General features: G+C 35.7%; 1 protein-coding gene across 5 annotated transcripts in view; it reads left to right on the top strand.

Annotated features, from left to right (window-relative positions):
- Nucleotides 1-15,891, top strand: part of TAF1B (TATA-box binding protein associated factor, RNA polymerase I subunit B) — a 62,905-nt gene that overhangs the window by 40,074 nt on the left and 6,940 nt on the right. For 4 of the 5 annotated variants that reach the window (XR_005224574.2, XM_043542271.1, XM_037894084.2 and 1 more), the window contains 7 exons: nt 2,619-2,766; nt 5,971-6,148; nt 6,545-6,591; nt 8,006-8,096; nt 8,587-8,657; nt 9,414-9,639; nt 14,781-14,895. Coding sequence is in view for 4 of the 5 variants with exons in the window: in XM_043542271.1 (XP_043398206.1) it covers nt 2,619-2,766; nt 5,971-6,148; nt 6,545-6,591; nt 8,006-8,096; nt 8,587-8,657; nt 9,414-9,639; nt 14,781-14,895 (876 nt within the window). In the remaining variant the exon portion in view is untranslated. Of the gene's footprint in view, nt 1-2,618; nt 2,767-5,970; nt 6,149-6,544; nt 6,592-8,005; nt 8,097-8,586; nt 8,658-9,413; nt 9,640-14,780; nt 15,487-15,891 lie in introns of those variants that run through there. The other variant, XM_037894086.2, reaches the window with a different exon arrangement.

Here is a 15,891-nt window from a genome sequence, read left to right as displayed (position 1 = left end):
TGATACTGGCTGCCAGCTAGACATGGAGCCATTGATCACTACCTTTTGAGCCTAACGATCTAGCCAGCTTTCTGTCCACCTTGTAGTCCAATATCTGGCCACGGCACTCCTACTGAAGTACTATTGGGACTCATAGAAACCATTCTCAAACCACTCATCACACAAAGGGTCAGCTTCTTCCAGGATACAACTAACTTCCTCCACAAACTTCACAATATTAACAACCTCCCTTGGAACACCATCTTCACTACCATGGAGGTCACCTCCCTGTACACGAACATCCCTCCAATGATGGATGGCGTAGCTGCCTGCCACTAATATTTACAATACAATGGACAACTCTCAGATATCCACCCCAAACATATTGCCAAATTCATCCATTTCATTCTCACCCATAACAATTTTACATTCAACAGAACCCATTTTGCCCAAACCATGGGAACAGTCCTGGGTATTAGAATGGCTCTCCAAAATGCCAACCTCTTTATGGGCTACCTTGAAGAATTGCTGGACAAATGCACCATGAAGCCAATGGTGCACCTGAGATGCATCAAAGATATTTTCATCCACTGGACAGATGACTTCAGCTCTTTCCTAGATTTTCACCACAACTTTATCAACCACCACCTGTCCATTAAACTCTCTCTGAAACACTCCCACACCAGCATTAACTTCCTGGACACCATAAGCATCTTTAGCAATGGAACCCTAGAGACAAATACATGCAAGAAACCCATTGATCACCATATCTACCTTTATATGGGCAGGAATGGTGTCCCTAGCCTCTGTTTGCCAGAAGCTGGGATTGGGTGAGAGGGCATGGATCACTTGATGATAACCTGTCTGTTCATTCCTTTTGGGGCACCTGCCATTGGCCACTGTCAGAGGGCAGGATACTGGTCTTGATGGACCTTTGGTCTGACCTCGTATGGCCACTCTTATGTTCTTAACTATCCCAAACACAAGAAATCTGTTATCTACAGCAAGACACTCAGATCCACAGAATATGCTCCGAGAAGGAAGTCCAGGATATAAACAGTAACACAATCAAAACTGCCTTCACCAAACAAGGATGCTCCATCAGGGAAGTAGATCACATCATGGAACGGGCCACCCAAATACCAGAGAGAACCTGCTTCAACACAGAAATAAAACTGTCTCCAATCGCCCACCTCCAGTTGTCACCTGTCACCCCACACTGGAACCCATATGGGGTATCATCAAACAAGTTCAATCCATGATCGATGAAGACCCCCATCCTGAAAGAAATCTTTCCTGAACCGCCTCTTTGGCCTTCAAACACCCCTCCTCCCCAACCTCTCCATACTCATCATTAGAAGCAAGGTCCCCACAGACCAGAACATGTCCACTCAAAGCGGCGCTGGACCCTGCCAGAACAACAGATGCAAAACTTGCAAACACATCTCCACTATTACAATGATAAACGCCCCTCATGACACACCTTTCAAGACATACACCACATGTTGCGATTGGCATATCTTATCCAGTGCACTAAATGCTCCAATAGCAACTATGTGTAGTTAGACTCCTAATCGCCACACTCATGAATGAACTCACACAGCAAAATGATAAAAGACAAAAAATACCCCATCTGTGGGTGAACACTTTTCGCAAAGTGATCATTCAGTATCTGACCTATCAGTCCTCATCCCCCAAGGAAACCTGCACAACACTTTCAAAAGATGAGCCTGAGAGCTTAAATTCATAACTTTGCTAGACAATAAAAATCATGCACTGAATAGACACACTCGATTTATGGCTTATTACAAAAATCTATAATTCACTAACAACCCTTCACATCTCCTTCCTTTTCTTCCTGTGACTGGAGGGATGGTAATGGGCCACTTTACCTTGAATGGTCCCTTGAAATATATGTGAACTACTTATACTAAACAATCTGTTCCACCTTGCATTTAGCTGTGACACTTGGAGTAAGTTTTCCAGACCTGAAGAAGAGCTCTGTATAAGCTCAAAAACTTGTCTCTCTCACCAACAAAAATTGGTCCAATAAAAGATGATATCTCACCCACCTTGTTTCTCTTGAGAAATAAGGTCACATTCTGCTGCCCTTTATGTTCTTTATTCCTCAGGTAATTCTGTTGAGCTCATTGTGACCAAGTAAGAGTCTGATCATAAGTAATGTTTTTATCTAGAATTAATGTTACAGTGGAAGCTTGGAAATCTTTCTTCATGTGGTTAATAGATTCGAAAGGAGACAGTTGCAAGATTATTTCTATGAATTAGTATGGAAATTTGAAAGGGATTTTTGTATGAAGTTATGTTACAGAGCTACAGATTGTTGTTTATCTGTCTAGCTTTGAGAGTTCATGCTACATTTGCAGTGCTTTAGGGTATTTTTTTTATTTATTTTTTTGGGAACCTTGCCGCTCACAAACACATGTCATGAACAAGGTTCCAGCTCCAAAGAGTATCCTGCATAATACGTACCAGTGCTTGTAGAGGTGCTAAAGGAAGGGCATGAACGTTTCTGTATAACAATAATGTAGAATTTGAATTAAGAACAGATAGCTAAAGATGCTGGGGTAAAATCTAAAAACAAAACAGAAGAAACTTTTTAAACCTATTTTGTCTTTCAGTCTTGGCCTGTGTATGAAGATGTGCATAACAAGATGTCTGAACTTGCAGCTTTTTTAGATTTGCCTCGTTTTCCAGCTGTAACTGATAGCTGCTTTCTTCATCCAAACATCTTATGCATTAAATATCTGATGGAAGCCAACTTACCTGGTAAATACGCCTCTAAAATTTACCGTCTAATTAAACCTTGGCTTTTGTATTCTCTAAAACTGCTAAGGCTCTCTAGCAAAGGAACTGATGAACTAGTCACATACTAGCCTTATCATACTGATATGACAGTGCTTCCCCTCTTCCTTCTAAGTTTCTTAACATTTAGTTATGAAACTCCAAAGATAATTATTACAGAAATAATTTAATAAGTTGGCTGAACATTTAAAATAATTATTATGGGCTTGATCCTGCAAGGTTCTGAGCACCCTGACCCAGCAAAGTGCTTAACAATATGCTTATTTTAAGCATGTAAATAGTCCTGCCAATCGTCCTTAGGACTGTTCATATTCTTAAAGTTAAGCATGTGTTTAAGTCCTTTGCTGGTTTGGAGGAGAGCACTTTGCAGGATCAAGCCCTATGTGTGGTACTCATTTTTAATTTCATGAGAGCTGATGTTCATTGTATATATGAATTTTTATAAGGTTGTTCTTGAGTGCCACTGTAGTTAGGGGACGCTTCATGATTTCCACTTTAAACTCTGTTTTTAGGGAGTTCATATTGCAATTGCTTCTGTTGCTTTATCTCAATGTAAACATGTTTTGACATACATTTGAATCGCTAGTATTCATTTTTAGAAGTGACTTTTGAGACTTATTTTCTGTGCAACTGTAACTAATTTCAGTAAGTTTTCAATTGAAGTTATATTAAAATATATAAAATCTGGTCACAGAAATTAAAAGAAATAATCCCATTTTTCTCTGTACAACTATCTGAAGCTCAGTTGGAGATTTCTCAGTATTTACAAACTGAAATGAAAAGTACCTTGTGATTCTAGTTCTCTGGGGTCACAGTGTCAGGGACTGTAAATCAGTTTCTGACTTGCTTGATTTCTGAGTTAACATCAGAATTAGTGCTGTGTAAACATTCCGTGCTTTTTGTTTAAATAGTAAACATTCAAGATTATCTAACAAATGACTATAGAAACTAGTATATATGCTATATATATTGGGCTTCCATGCTGCAGGTATCACAAGTGGCCCAGTTAGTCAAGATGGCTGTTTACCATTTCTAAACTATTCAGTGAAATTTATTTTTCATACATATCAGATATTTTATGAGTATACAACAATTCTTCTCACTGTGTGAGCTTGCAATTCTTATTTAAGGTCACATTTGAATGTGTAAAAAGAAGAAAGCTCACATTTAGAGCTAGAATTCCAGACTGGATATTCCATCTTTTAATCATTCTGTGCCTGTGTAGCATTATATTATATGTAACATCACATTATTTTGAAATCTTGAAATATCAGCTACGTCATTTGAGGATGGTCTGTAGGTCTGCAGTTTTCAGACTTACTACAAAGAAATTCAAAGCTGTCAGACCTTTTAAAATTACTACAAAAGAAGAATAGTTACAAAGGAGCAACAAATGGAATCCACAATAAAACTTAACATAAAAAGAATTAGTGACTATCTGAAAAAGGAATAACAGGATGGGAGAGGGATTTGGACAAAGAAATTGATCTGGATGACTGTGTCTCTGTATGGGAAAGGGGATATACATCTTCAATTTGTGTAGCTCATAAAGAAAATTTTTATAAATTACCATGTAGGTGGCCTTTGACTCCAATTAAGATCCATCCTGTTTTTGCTCCTAGGGAAGTGCTCTGTTGGAGGGTTTGCAGGGAAAGGGGAAAATACTTGCACATGTGATTGTGTCCAGGAATTAGACTGTTTTGGGAGAAAATTATTGAAGAAATGAATCCTATGACAGAATACCAACTTCTTAAAGATCTCCTGACCTGCTTACTTATTGCTCCGGGAAATCTACATTTTAAACAAAATGACAAAATATATTTTTATTGTTAGCAGCTAGACTTTGGTTGCACATTACTGGAAAGTGGTGACCCTTCCTCCTTTGGAATTGTGGTATAGTAAAATATGGACTGTCCTTGTAATGGAAAAGCTTTTGTACCAAGAGAATCACCAAAAAGAGGATAGGTATTTAAAAATTTGTTTACCCATTTCTAGCCTTCTCAGAGAAGGGAGGGCTTTCCAACCTGGAATCCAGAAGCTTTATCCAGGTTCTTTGAATATTAATCTGATCCTGAATAAGTAATGTATGCTGTAGTACATTAATGTTTTATTGTAACTTTGCCTTAATAAAAAACTTGGGGGGGGGGGGGGAAGCTGGGTGGGAATATATTATGTGATTTAGGCTACAGTGAATTGATAATATCCCCTTGGGACAGTGTTGAATTATGAGAAGTCATTTTTTTCTTTTATTATTCACTATTTAAACATATTGAAACTTTCTTGTGTAAGTGATGCTATTGTTGGTAACATATTTATTTTCAGGGATTTTAGTGGTTTGATGCATAGTCTCTGGGTGTTTAGTGTTGTGTATGAGGGTGACAACTGGAAAATTAAGATCAGGTCTTGTACTAATTTAACTCCTTACAAGCAATAGCTGCTGTGGAAATAGAAAGTATAGCTGAACTAATGTTGTACTCAGTCAGAATATAGCAAGATATTGCTAATCGTTTTGGAATCTGATGATGTAATCAGTTCCTGAGTTTCTTGCGAAACTGGAAAGGTAAGAAATGTGGGGATTTTGCACCAGTGAAAATAAGTATACAGTAATATTGGACTGTTCAGATGCAGTACAACTGGTGTTGGAATAATATTGATGTCTTTGAATTTCTTTCCTTTTGTGGTTTAAACAGAGAGTAGTTAAGATTAGCATTATAAACTTTAAACTGTGTCACTTCAGGCCTTGTTTCTGCAATCACTTACACACACGTTTAATTTTATTACTGGGAGTAGTTCTATTTAAATCTACAGGACTACTTGAAGTAAAGTTAGACCCTGATTCTGCAAACGAGTTAAAGGTTGTACAACATGTATTTAAGATCTGCCATACTTAGGGTATGACCAGTGTGGCCTAGCAACATCATTATTCCATCCAAAGGATCCAATGAGTATTTTATTCAAGGTGTAATTTTTCTTCCCTATTTCATAGTATATATTTTAAATCATACTGGCCTACCTCATAGGAGTGTTCTGAAGGTTAATTTAGTTAATATTGGTAAAAAGTTGTATTTTAAAAAAATCTGTATATTTATAAGGTGTTAGAAACTGGCATATTTAACATGTCTGTACAGCTCATTTAACAATATTTTACTTTACTTTTTTCTTAATTAGATGAATTGCACAATTGGACTTGCAGAGTGGTAAAAAAGATCAATGCTGGAGAAACAGACTTTCTGACACTTGATCCTGTGAATAAATCAGCAAGGAAAGTAAAATATGATGTTCTTGCTGCAGCCATCATTATAGTGGTGCTCAAATTACTATTTTTATTAGATGATCAGTATGAATGGTAAGTGTGTTTTATGAGCAAACTTTCACATCAGAAGGGCCCAAATTTTCTAATACTGCACTAAAACTTTTTTAAACCGCTAACTCAGGCCCAAAGAATGGAAAGCACATTCAATAATTGGCAATGTCAGTTTCTTGCTATAACTCATGATTATTATTTAACGCTATTGTGCCTTTAGCTAACTAATAATTTTAGTTTAAAAGTAAGAAGTAGTTCACATCGCAGATGACCGTATTGATAACCAAATCTGATTGTTTTAAAGATAGGATTAAGGCTAAAATGGGTGGAATTTTTGGTGTCAGCGGTTTTGTTTTAAATAATTTTTTTTTGAAAGTTTCAGAAGTGGAAAGTATGATTCCAAAAAACAATCCATCTGATAAATATATATTTTTTCAGGTTACTTGCAAACTTGGCTGGAAAAAGAAATCAAAAGAACAAAGAAGGTACTTAATATGTCAGTGGAAAGAATCTAATATAATTTTTAAAATTAAATTTTGTAATTAAACTAGGTAGGGCATGGACTTATTGACCCTAAGAATGTGTTTGGTTTTTCTTTTTTTGGCTTTCATCAGTTTTTTATGGTGCATCAATTACTACTTTGGGGTAAATTTAAAAATCTAGAAGCCCATTTGCAGAGTTTTTGGATCTACATTAGTATGTACATTTTCAGTATTAACTGTTAACTAAATTTTAAATGTTAATTTGTGATGTTGGGCTAAACTAGATAGAAATTTAAAACATTTCCACTTAAGACAAAACATAAACTTTTTTCTGAAAAATATTTAAAGTTTTAATAGCTTCTGTTGTTTCTGCTCTTGCATTCTTTGAATACAACTCAAAAGTTTTGGCTATATCATGTATATTTTGTTCTTCATGGAATATACACATCAATGCTTTTTGGAGTAAACAATACCTTGTATGTTCAAAAATTAGTTATTTAAGCATGTTTTATTTGAAATATACTCCACACCTTGGTTCTGTTTGGAATTCTTATAATTCTTGTACAATACTTGTTTACTAACATCATACTTACGCCTCTTGTCATGGGACAGCAGGTGCTAGGTATGTTGTTTAAATGCATATGTGGTACAGTTCAGGCATAAATTGAGAGGTACTTATTCTCAAATCACAGAACAGGGGGTTTTGTGCTATATGTTTCATTACTCTAGTTAATCATAAATATGGAACGATGATATGACATTGGAATTTTGGAGGGGCTGGAGGAATATGGTTGACATTTTGTTTGCAGGATGCCTAGAGGGGAAGGCTATTTTTCTTTGTTTTGGGAGCTGATTTAAACTTTTCAGAATCCCATGAACACTTTAAAAAAGAATTAAAAAGAATACTTTAAAAGTAGCTAAAATTTTTGACCGGTCAACCTTCATCATTCCTTTGAACAGTTCACATTCTATATGTATGGAGGCCAATTCATGTTGCAAAGGTGAAAGGTTTATTCTATAGAGAGGGAGGGCTAAATCTAAATCAGATCACCTCTTTGAGGATGAGTCTTGGAGCTTAGGGGGAAAAATGCCTTATTAACTCCTGCTATTCTTAGCAGCAAGGTAAGGGCCAAAGAGTGAAAACCAAAGAAGTGTAAAGTGTTTATATGAGCTGAGCTAAAGAAACACAATTCACTCCCAGTTCTTTGGCTCCTCCACGTCCCTGATGGTATCCTGTAGGTTTCTTCACTGCCTGCTGTTTTGTATAATTTATTTTTAAGGCATCTAGAGTCTAGAATATGCAATACATCCATTTAAAAAGAAAGCTAAAGGTCTAACTGCTGCTACCTTTCTAACATTCTGTATTTTATTTTGCTCTATCACTTTTCCTAAAACTAAATTTTGGATTTTACTTCAGGCTGCCTGTGGTTTGATTTCAAAAAGTGGTACAAGATTATAAAGAAGTCTGTGGACGTGGAACAGAAGAAATTAGATGAAGAAAGAGCCCGGTATGCTATTGTTCAGTACCTCACTTTTTTTGAGGTTGAACATCTTGGGTGAAATTGTGGTCTTACTGACTTCAGTGGGGCCAGGATTTCATCCTTATTTCTGTCGCATGAGCTTGGAGTAAAGCAAATTAATAAATCCTTGTGCTCTTTCTCCCATCACACTTAGAACTTTGGCCTGACATATTAATTAAATGGAAACTCTCTGTGACCAGTGACTGAATTATTAAAGCTATCAAAATAGATTACAATAAATGGTGAAAAATTGATGAAGAGCACTTCTTCCATGCCCCGCTCCACCAGTTTGAAGAGAGACCTCTCTTATGCATGGTGGTGAATAATGGTGCTGGGCACTTACCAATTTGAGGTTATTCCTAAAATACTGGATACTTGTAATAACAATCCTGAGAAATGACTGCCTTTTCTTGTTTGTTTAGATATGGTTGTGCTGGTTTTTATTTTTTTCACTAGGTTGTATTTCTTTCACTGATAGGTGTCTGTGGAAATGTGAAAAACCACTATTTTACTCAGCCAAGGAAAAATCTGTGGTTCTTAAGAAAAGACGTGAGTATAATTTTCTTTAGCCAACAATGTGAGCAATACAATACGAATATTTTCTTGTCTTTTTCCCTGTTCAAGTTTTTGTTTATCAAAGGGATTTAGAATGAGAGTACCAGAATACTTTGTTTATATTACAAGAGACTTGAAATGGATTTTTGCATAATTGAACTTTTGACCTTTTTATGCTATTTTATTATGTATAAAGGCAGCCTGTATTTTTTAAGCTTTCCCAATATTTTTACAGTAAAAATCCAGTAAAAAGAAAGTCTTTTCGGTCTTCACTTGTTTTGTTGGAGTACCTCTTGGGAGTCTGAGCATGTGTATTGTGGGCTCTGATAGCATAACTGGAGGGGTAATGGTGTTTGAATTCTTAAAACATCCTTTCTTCAAAATGTTTATCAGAAAATGGAGTTAAATGCGTTTTTTAAAAAGATCTCTAAACAATCTGATTTAAAATTACTTCTCCTCTCAGGTCCTCTGTAACTTTGTCTCTTTACTTACAGTCATAACTTTAATAATAGTTCCAGTCACAATAGAGGTTTTTAAAATAGACTGACTTGAATTTCAAATGTAAAAAGGAGAAGAAGAAAAATAAACATTTCACACTTTTTCTATATATCATGCAGAGGTAGAAAAAAGCACAAATTCAAATTAACTTTTTAAAACAGGATTTTAATGTTCTGTGTAGAAAGGTAAACTCTGTTTGTGGGAAAATGTAATGATACACTGTGGCTTAGGTTTTTGTTTCTCTTTGTACAGAAATGGTAGTGAACTTACAAAGACAGTTTGGCGCACTGTCTGGTTCAAGGCAAGTTGCTGAAAAGCAAAGCCCTTCAAGTTTCCAGTTAAATTGGGCTGAAGAAAACACAGATGGGAATTGTTTTCATGGGCATATCCTAGAGGGAGTTTTGCAAGAAAAAGGCAATTCACTTACAACCATGAACACCAAGTATTGGCTGTGTACAGTTAAACTATGTAATGAGAAGTGAGTATCTGATTCTTGTTGGAAATGTGTTGAATATTCATGAAAAAGTTTCTCAATTAAATTTTTGTAAGGTATTTTATATTTATTAAACAAGATATTTACTGTGAGAGCTATGGACTGAGACTGTGCATTGGCTAGTGACTTACCTATGCTAAGCTGTTATATAATCTCAAAAAAATTAATCGTGATTTAAAAAATTAATCGCGATTAATTGCACTGTTAAACAATAGAATACCAATTTAAATGTATTAAATATTTTTGGATGTTTTTCTCCATTTTCAAATATATTGATTTCTATTACAACACAAAATGCAAAGTGTACACTGCTCACTTTATATTATTATTTTTATTACAAATATTTGCACTGTAAAAATTATAAACAAAAGAAATCGTATTTTTCAGTTCTCCTCATACAAGTGCTGTAGTGCAATCTTTTTATCATGAAAGTTCAACTTACAAATGTAGATTTTTTTTTTGTTTTGTTACATAACTGCTCTCAAAAAGAAAACAATGTAAAGCTTTAGAGCCTACAAGTCCACTCAGTCCTTACTTCTTGTTCAGCCAATTGCTTAGACAAACAAGTTTGTTTACGTTTACAGGAGATGCTGCTGCCTGCTTCTTATTTACAATGTCACCTGAAAATGAGAACAGGCATTCGCATGGCACTTTTGTAGCTGGCGTTGCAAGGTATTTATCTGCCAGATATGCTAAACATTCGTATGCCCCTTCATGCTTTGGCCACCATTCCAGAGGATATGCTTCCATGCTGATGATGCTTGTTAAAAAATAATGTGTTAATTAAATTTGTGACTGAACTCATTGGGGGAGAACTGTATGTCTTCGGCTCTGTTTTACTCGCATTTTGCCATATATTTCATGTTATAGCAGTCCCGGATGATGACCCAGCACGTTTGTTTTAAGAACACTTTCACAGCAGATTTGACAAAACTCAAAGAGACCAATGTGAGATTTCTAAAAACAGCTACAGCTCTCGACCCAAGGTTTAAGAATCAGAAGTGCCTTCCAAAATCTGAGAGGGATGAGGTGTGGAGCATGCTTTCAGAAGTCTTAAAAGAACAACACTCAGATGCAGAAACTACAGAATCCCAACCACCAAAAAAGAAAATCAGCCTTCTGCTGGTGGCATCTGACTCAGATGATGAAAATGAATATGCGTTGATCTGCTCTGCTTTGGATAGTTATCGAGCAGAACCCATCGTCAGCATGGACACGTGTCCTTTGGAATGGTGGTTGAAGTTGAAGGGACATATGAATCTTTAGCGCAGGGGTCGGCAACCTTTCAGAAGTGGTGTGCCGAGTTTTCATTTATTCACTCTAATTTAAGGTTTCGCATGCCAGTAATACATTTTAATGTTTTCAGAAGGTCTCTTACTATAAGTCTATAATATTTAATTAAACTATTGTTGTATGTAAAGTAAATAAGGTTTTTAAAATGTTTAAGAAGCTTCATTTAAAATTAAATTGAAATGCAGAGCCCCCCGGACCAGTGGCCAAGACCTGAGCAGTGTGAGTGCCACTGAAAATCAGCTCACGTGCTGCCTTTCGCACGCATGCCATAGGTTGCCTACCCCTGCTTTAGCGCATCTGGCACCGAAATATCTTGCTATGCTGGCTACAACAGTGCCATGCAAACGCCTGTTTTCACTTTCAGGTGACGTAAACGTGAAGCGGGCAGCATTATCTCCTGCAAATTGTAACCACGTTGGTTTGTCTGAGCGATTGGCTGAAGTAGGACTGAGTGGACTTGTAGGCTCTAAAGTTTTACAGTGTTTTATTTTTCAGTGCAATTATTTTTTGTACGTAATTCTAGATTTGTAAGTTCAACTTTCATGATAAAGATATTGCACTACAGTACTTTAATGAGGTGAATTGAAAAATATTATTTTTGTTTTTTACAGTGCAAATATTTGTAATAAAAATAAATATAAAGTGAGCACTCTACACTTTGTATTCTGTATTGTAATTGAAATCAATATATTTGAAAATGTAGAAAATATCCAAAAATATTTAAATAAATGGTATTCCATTACTGTTTAACAACGCGAATAATTGTGATTAATTTTTTTAATCGCTCGACAGCCCTAATACATATATATATTGGTCGTGGGTTGGAAAAGTCATACTGTTGTATGCAATAGATGGTGTTAAACTAATGTGATTTTTTTTTTATGGGATTACAGTTTGATAAAGATAATAGTGTTGATGTAATATACTTAGACTTCTGTAAGGCATTTGACTTCGTACCACAAAATATTTTGATTAAAAAACTAGAACGATGTAAAATTAACATGACACACATTAAGTGGATTAAAAGATGGCCAACTTTCATCTGAGTGCAGAAGACTACTCAGGATAATGTAAGAGTTCAATAGCATTTATCTCTTGTGGGGCAGGAAGAAGAATTTACATCTCAAATGGTGTTTTTATCTAGCCTCCAAAATCCTGATTTTTTTTTTATTTTTAATAAACAAGGTGGCCTGGCCTAAGGCCAGTTTACTGTTCTGCCACTGGGTCATGCCATGAAAAGCAAACCCAGCTCCTGTTCAGCCAATGGATTAGGTTGGGGTGAGGAAAGGATACTGAGAGATTGAAGATCATCTTGGATTCACACTGCAATAATGGGTTTCTGCTGTCTTTTGTGGGAAGAAATATTGGGATATCTGAATTCAATCTCATTGCATTTCATGCCAATATATTGTATACCCAAGCCTTAAGATTTTATTTACTATAAAATATCACATTTAAGAAAACAAACACTACAATATCAGCTATATTATTTTAAGTTTAATTTATTTAATATTCTGTTTTTGAAAATGACTGAGTCTAAAGTGTGTGCACACTTTGTTGCCTTTTCAGTGTACTTGCTTATTATTCACCTACCTTTTTTCCTTTTCACTTTGCCTTTTATGCATTCACCAAGACAGAAGTGGGTTGGAATAATGTAAACATAGTATCATATTACAAGAGCTTTTGTTCTTTAGGTACATTCTTTTGTATGAACAAGAAACTTTTTAACAGAGGGTGGGGGAAGAATCCTCTTTATTCATATGCATAAATCTGATACACATTGGATAAGTGTTTTTTTTAATGTATGTTTGCATGAACAATCTCTCTCCGTGCAAATTTTGTATTTAAGCATGTATTTACATATGTAGTACATTTCACATTATGTTGTAATGCAAATAGTCATAGCCATCAGAAATCAAGAATTGAGTTTAAATTCTTATCCTTTAGATTTCCCATTGTATCATCTATAGTGCAAGTAGTTAATGTAGTTACAAATATGGCCATTTCTTTAATTTTTTGAAAATGTGAAAAGAGCATTCATTCCCTCAGCTATGAGACTTTGTGCATTAGAGATGCCATAGAGCTAAAAACAAACCCCAGAAATGTTTCTTTAAAAATCAGTTTTTCTGGAACCACTGAAATGCTTTATGCATATGGCTATTTCATGGCCTCACTACAGAGCACAGTTAAGGTTGCTTTAAATTTCCATATGTTAAAATGTTTGGACTTTTTAAGCTTACCTAACTGTGAGTTTCTTGTGTTTCTAACACTTAGTTTTTAAGCTAATTAAACATCCCTTTAATGAATTTTACTCTAATTTTGTTTATATGTACACTTCATTTTAATGTAATTTTTGTCTGGGAATTTAAAAAGCCACAAGGTCCTGAAGTCTTAGATCCTTTTAGCTATTCTTGGAGTAGATAGTAAGGAAAAAATGCCTTTGAGGAAGAAAATGCAAATTCTATGTATTTGATGTCTGTATGAAAACCCTCACTCCCATTAAAATCAAATAGGTGCCCTGCAATGCCACTTTAACCTGTTTGTATCAGATCATTAGTTTTGGTTGACAAAATATATTTTGAGAGAGCAGAACACTTTGAAAAGAAGTGTTACCTCATGGGCCATTCCACATAAAAAATGCCTGAGTATCTTTCTTTCAGCTTCATTGATGTGCATAAACATGATGTTTTGATCTCTTACAAGTTCCTAAATGCAGATTTGGATTTTTTTTTAATCGTCACTGTCAACCTTTTCTAGTCCTTTGTACGTTGCTCCGTTACAAATATTTTTACAATAAAATTGTGCACCACTATAAAATTAATTGTAATAAAGTACCAAGCCCCCAGAATTCAAATGCCATGTAATATTGATTTTAAAATCTTGCTATTTCAAACACATGAGGCTAATACTGCCTAAAAACAAAAAGAAGCTCTAAAAATGTCAGTGGAGATTTGTTTTAAGTAACCATACATATAGTAATAAGCTATTATAAAATATTGATTCCAGGAAGAAGTGTTTAAGGAAAATTTTATTTAAAGGTAAACTGCAATGTACAATAAAGGTCCAATCAGTGTGGACAGAGATTGCTTAACTTTTTTTTTTTTTTTTTTTTTTTTTGAGGCTGAAACACACAGTTCTCCACTCCAGCAACATTTGACAGGAGAAAGCTTGGCCCCGTACCCTCTATTGTAACCACCCCAGCTATGGCCAGTGGAATAAGTGCACTAACTGAATGTTTCTGCTAAAAATGAATAGTAGCGAAATAGTTAATGCTGACATTTAAATTGTCATCAGTAGGCTCAGAATTACATCAGTTATGATGAATAAGAGCAAGTCACACCCGTTGGAGCTATTGTTCCTGGCTGTCTGCAGACTCTGGAAAACATGACTCCACCTGATACATTCTGTCCACATTTAAAAGGTTTTGCTCCTCATAAGCGGGGGATAGGAGAGGAATAATTTTCTTAAGTAACATCTTAGATTTGACAGCCAAATTGTCTCAATCTGCAGTGGTGGAATCATGGAAAATACAGGGTTTTAGTGAAGACCAGTGTGTACCTGGTTTTGGGAAACATGTACAGCACACCATTCTTACCTGTCTCTAGAATAGCGACCTAGCCTAATCTGTATGTGGCCCCAGTCTTGCAAATAAATATTCCATTGAGACTCTGAGTGGGTCCATAGATTGGAGCCATAGATCAATAGTGGTACTTATGATATAATAAAAAATACTCAAATTAGAGGAAAACTTGAGTATGTCTGAATGTCAACAAGATAAATTTGTGATTTAGAACATACTTACCTTTTTTTTGTGTGTTTGGTTTTTTTTGTAGGATATGTGGACAACTGACACACTATAAAGAATCAGACTTTCCACAGAGCTACCAGTTTGTGTTAAACCTGTTCTCCTTCCTCCTAAGGGTACCAGCCTCTCTCATCCATGAAGAGGTATGTTTAATAGAACACAAACTGTTTAAAACAAAACTCCACAGAAAGTAACACAAAACAAAACATTCATGTCCAAGAAAATGGAAAGTCCTAAAGATCACAGATGGTAAATGAAAAAGTTAAGAACTATGGCCCCAGTCCTGCAATAGCATCCATGCATACAGACCTAACACCTGCACGAAGCTCCACTGTTCTCAGCGTGATGCTGTATGGGTGGATCTGCCACTGCCTGTCTCACTGCCAATTCGTGATTTCAGTGCATCTACATTACAAAGAACAATGGGAAACCACATGAGGGAAAAGTTACTGAAGCAACTGCTTACCAGAGTTTACATCCACTTGTATTAAAGGCAATGGGAAATTTATTAAAGTAGTAGTTTTTTGGCATACATACATACTTGTATGTATCTTGATTGCAAAGTGCAGCAAATCATCTAGATTATATTAATTGTTCATTTTACCGAAGGGTTTGCATTTCAAAATAATCTGTATCTTGTTGGGGTTTTTTAACTTGTATGAGAGCAAATGTTACCTATTTCTAAAAAGAACTATTTGTTTACATTTGAAATAAATAAAAAAACTGCTAAAAAACAACTGTGGGAAAAGAGGTTTTTAACAGAGGGTTTTATTGGGGTGATCTGACATTTGGGTTGCAACTCACTATTTTGAAACATCAGATTGATTGGAAGGAGCCTTGCAGTATTCTCTCTTGGCCTCTTTACATTTCTTCTCTTCCTATTCTCCTCCTCACCCTTTGCTATGCCCAAGCTTCTTACTTAGCCATTATTTTATATCCTTCTCCCACTCCAGCCTCATGGTTTCTTCTGTGTTTCCCCTTTAACACCTGGAACTCCTCCCTCCCCCTTTCCTGGTACACCACGTGCTGGGTTTCTCTCGATCTTTCTTCTGCAAGGCTTACTGACAGTGATCATGATAATTAAATTATTCCACTTGTCACCTGAAGATGTGTTGAGCCTCATCCATCTAATAGCTGTC

The sequence above is a fragment of the Chelonia mydas genome, chromosome 3 (genome assembly GCF_015237465.2).
Source record: "Chelonia mydas isolate rCheMyd1 chromosome 3, rCheMyd1.pri.v2, whole genome shotgun sequence".
Taxonomy (NCBI): domain Eukaryota; kingdom Metazoa; phylum Chordata; order Testudines; family Cheloniidae; genus Chelonia; species Chelonia mydas.
Note: the sequence above shows the minus strand (reverse complement) of the source record. Positions and strands in the feature narration are given on the sequence as shown.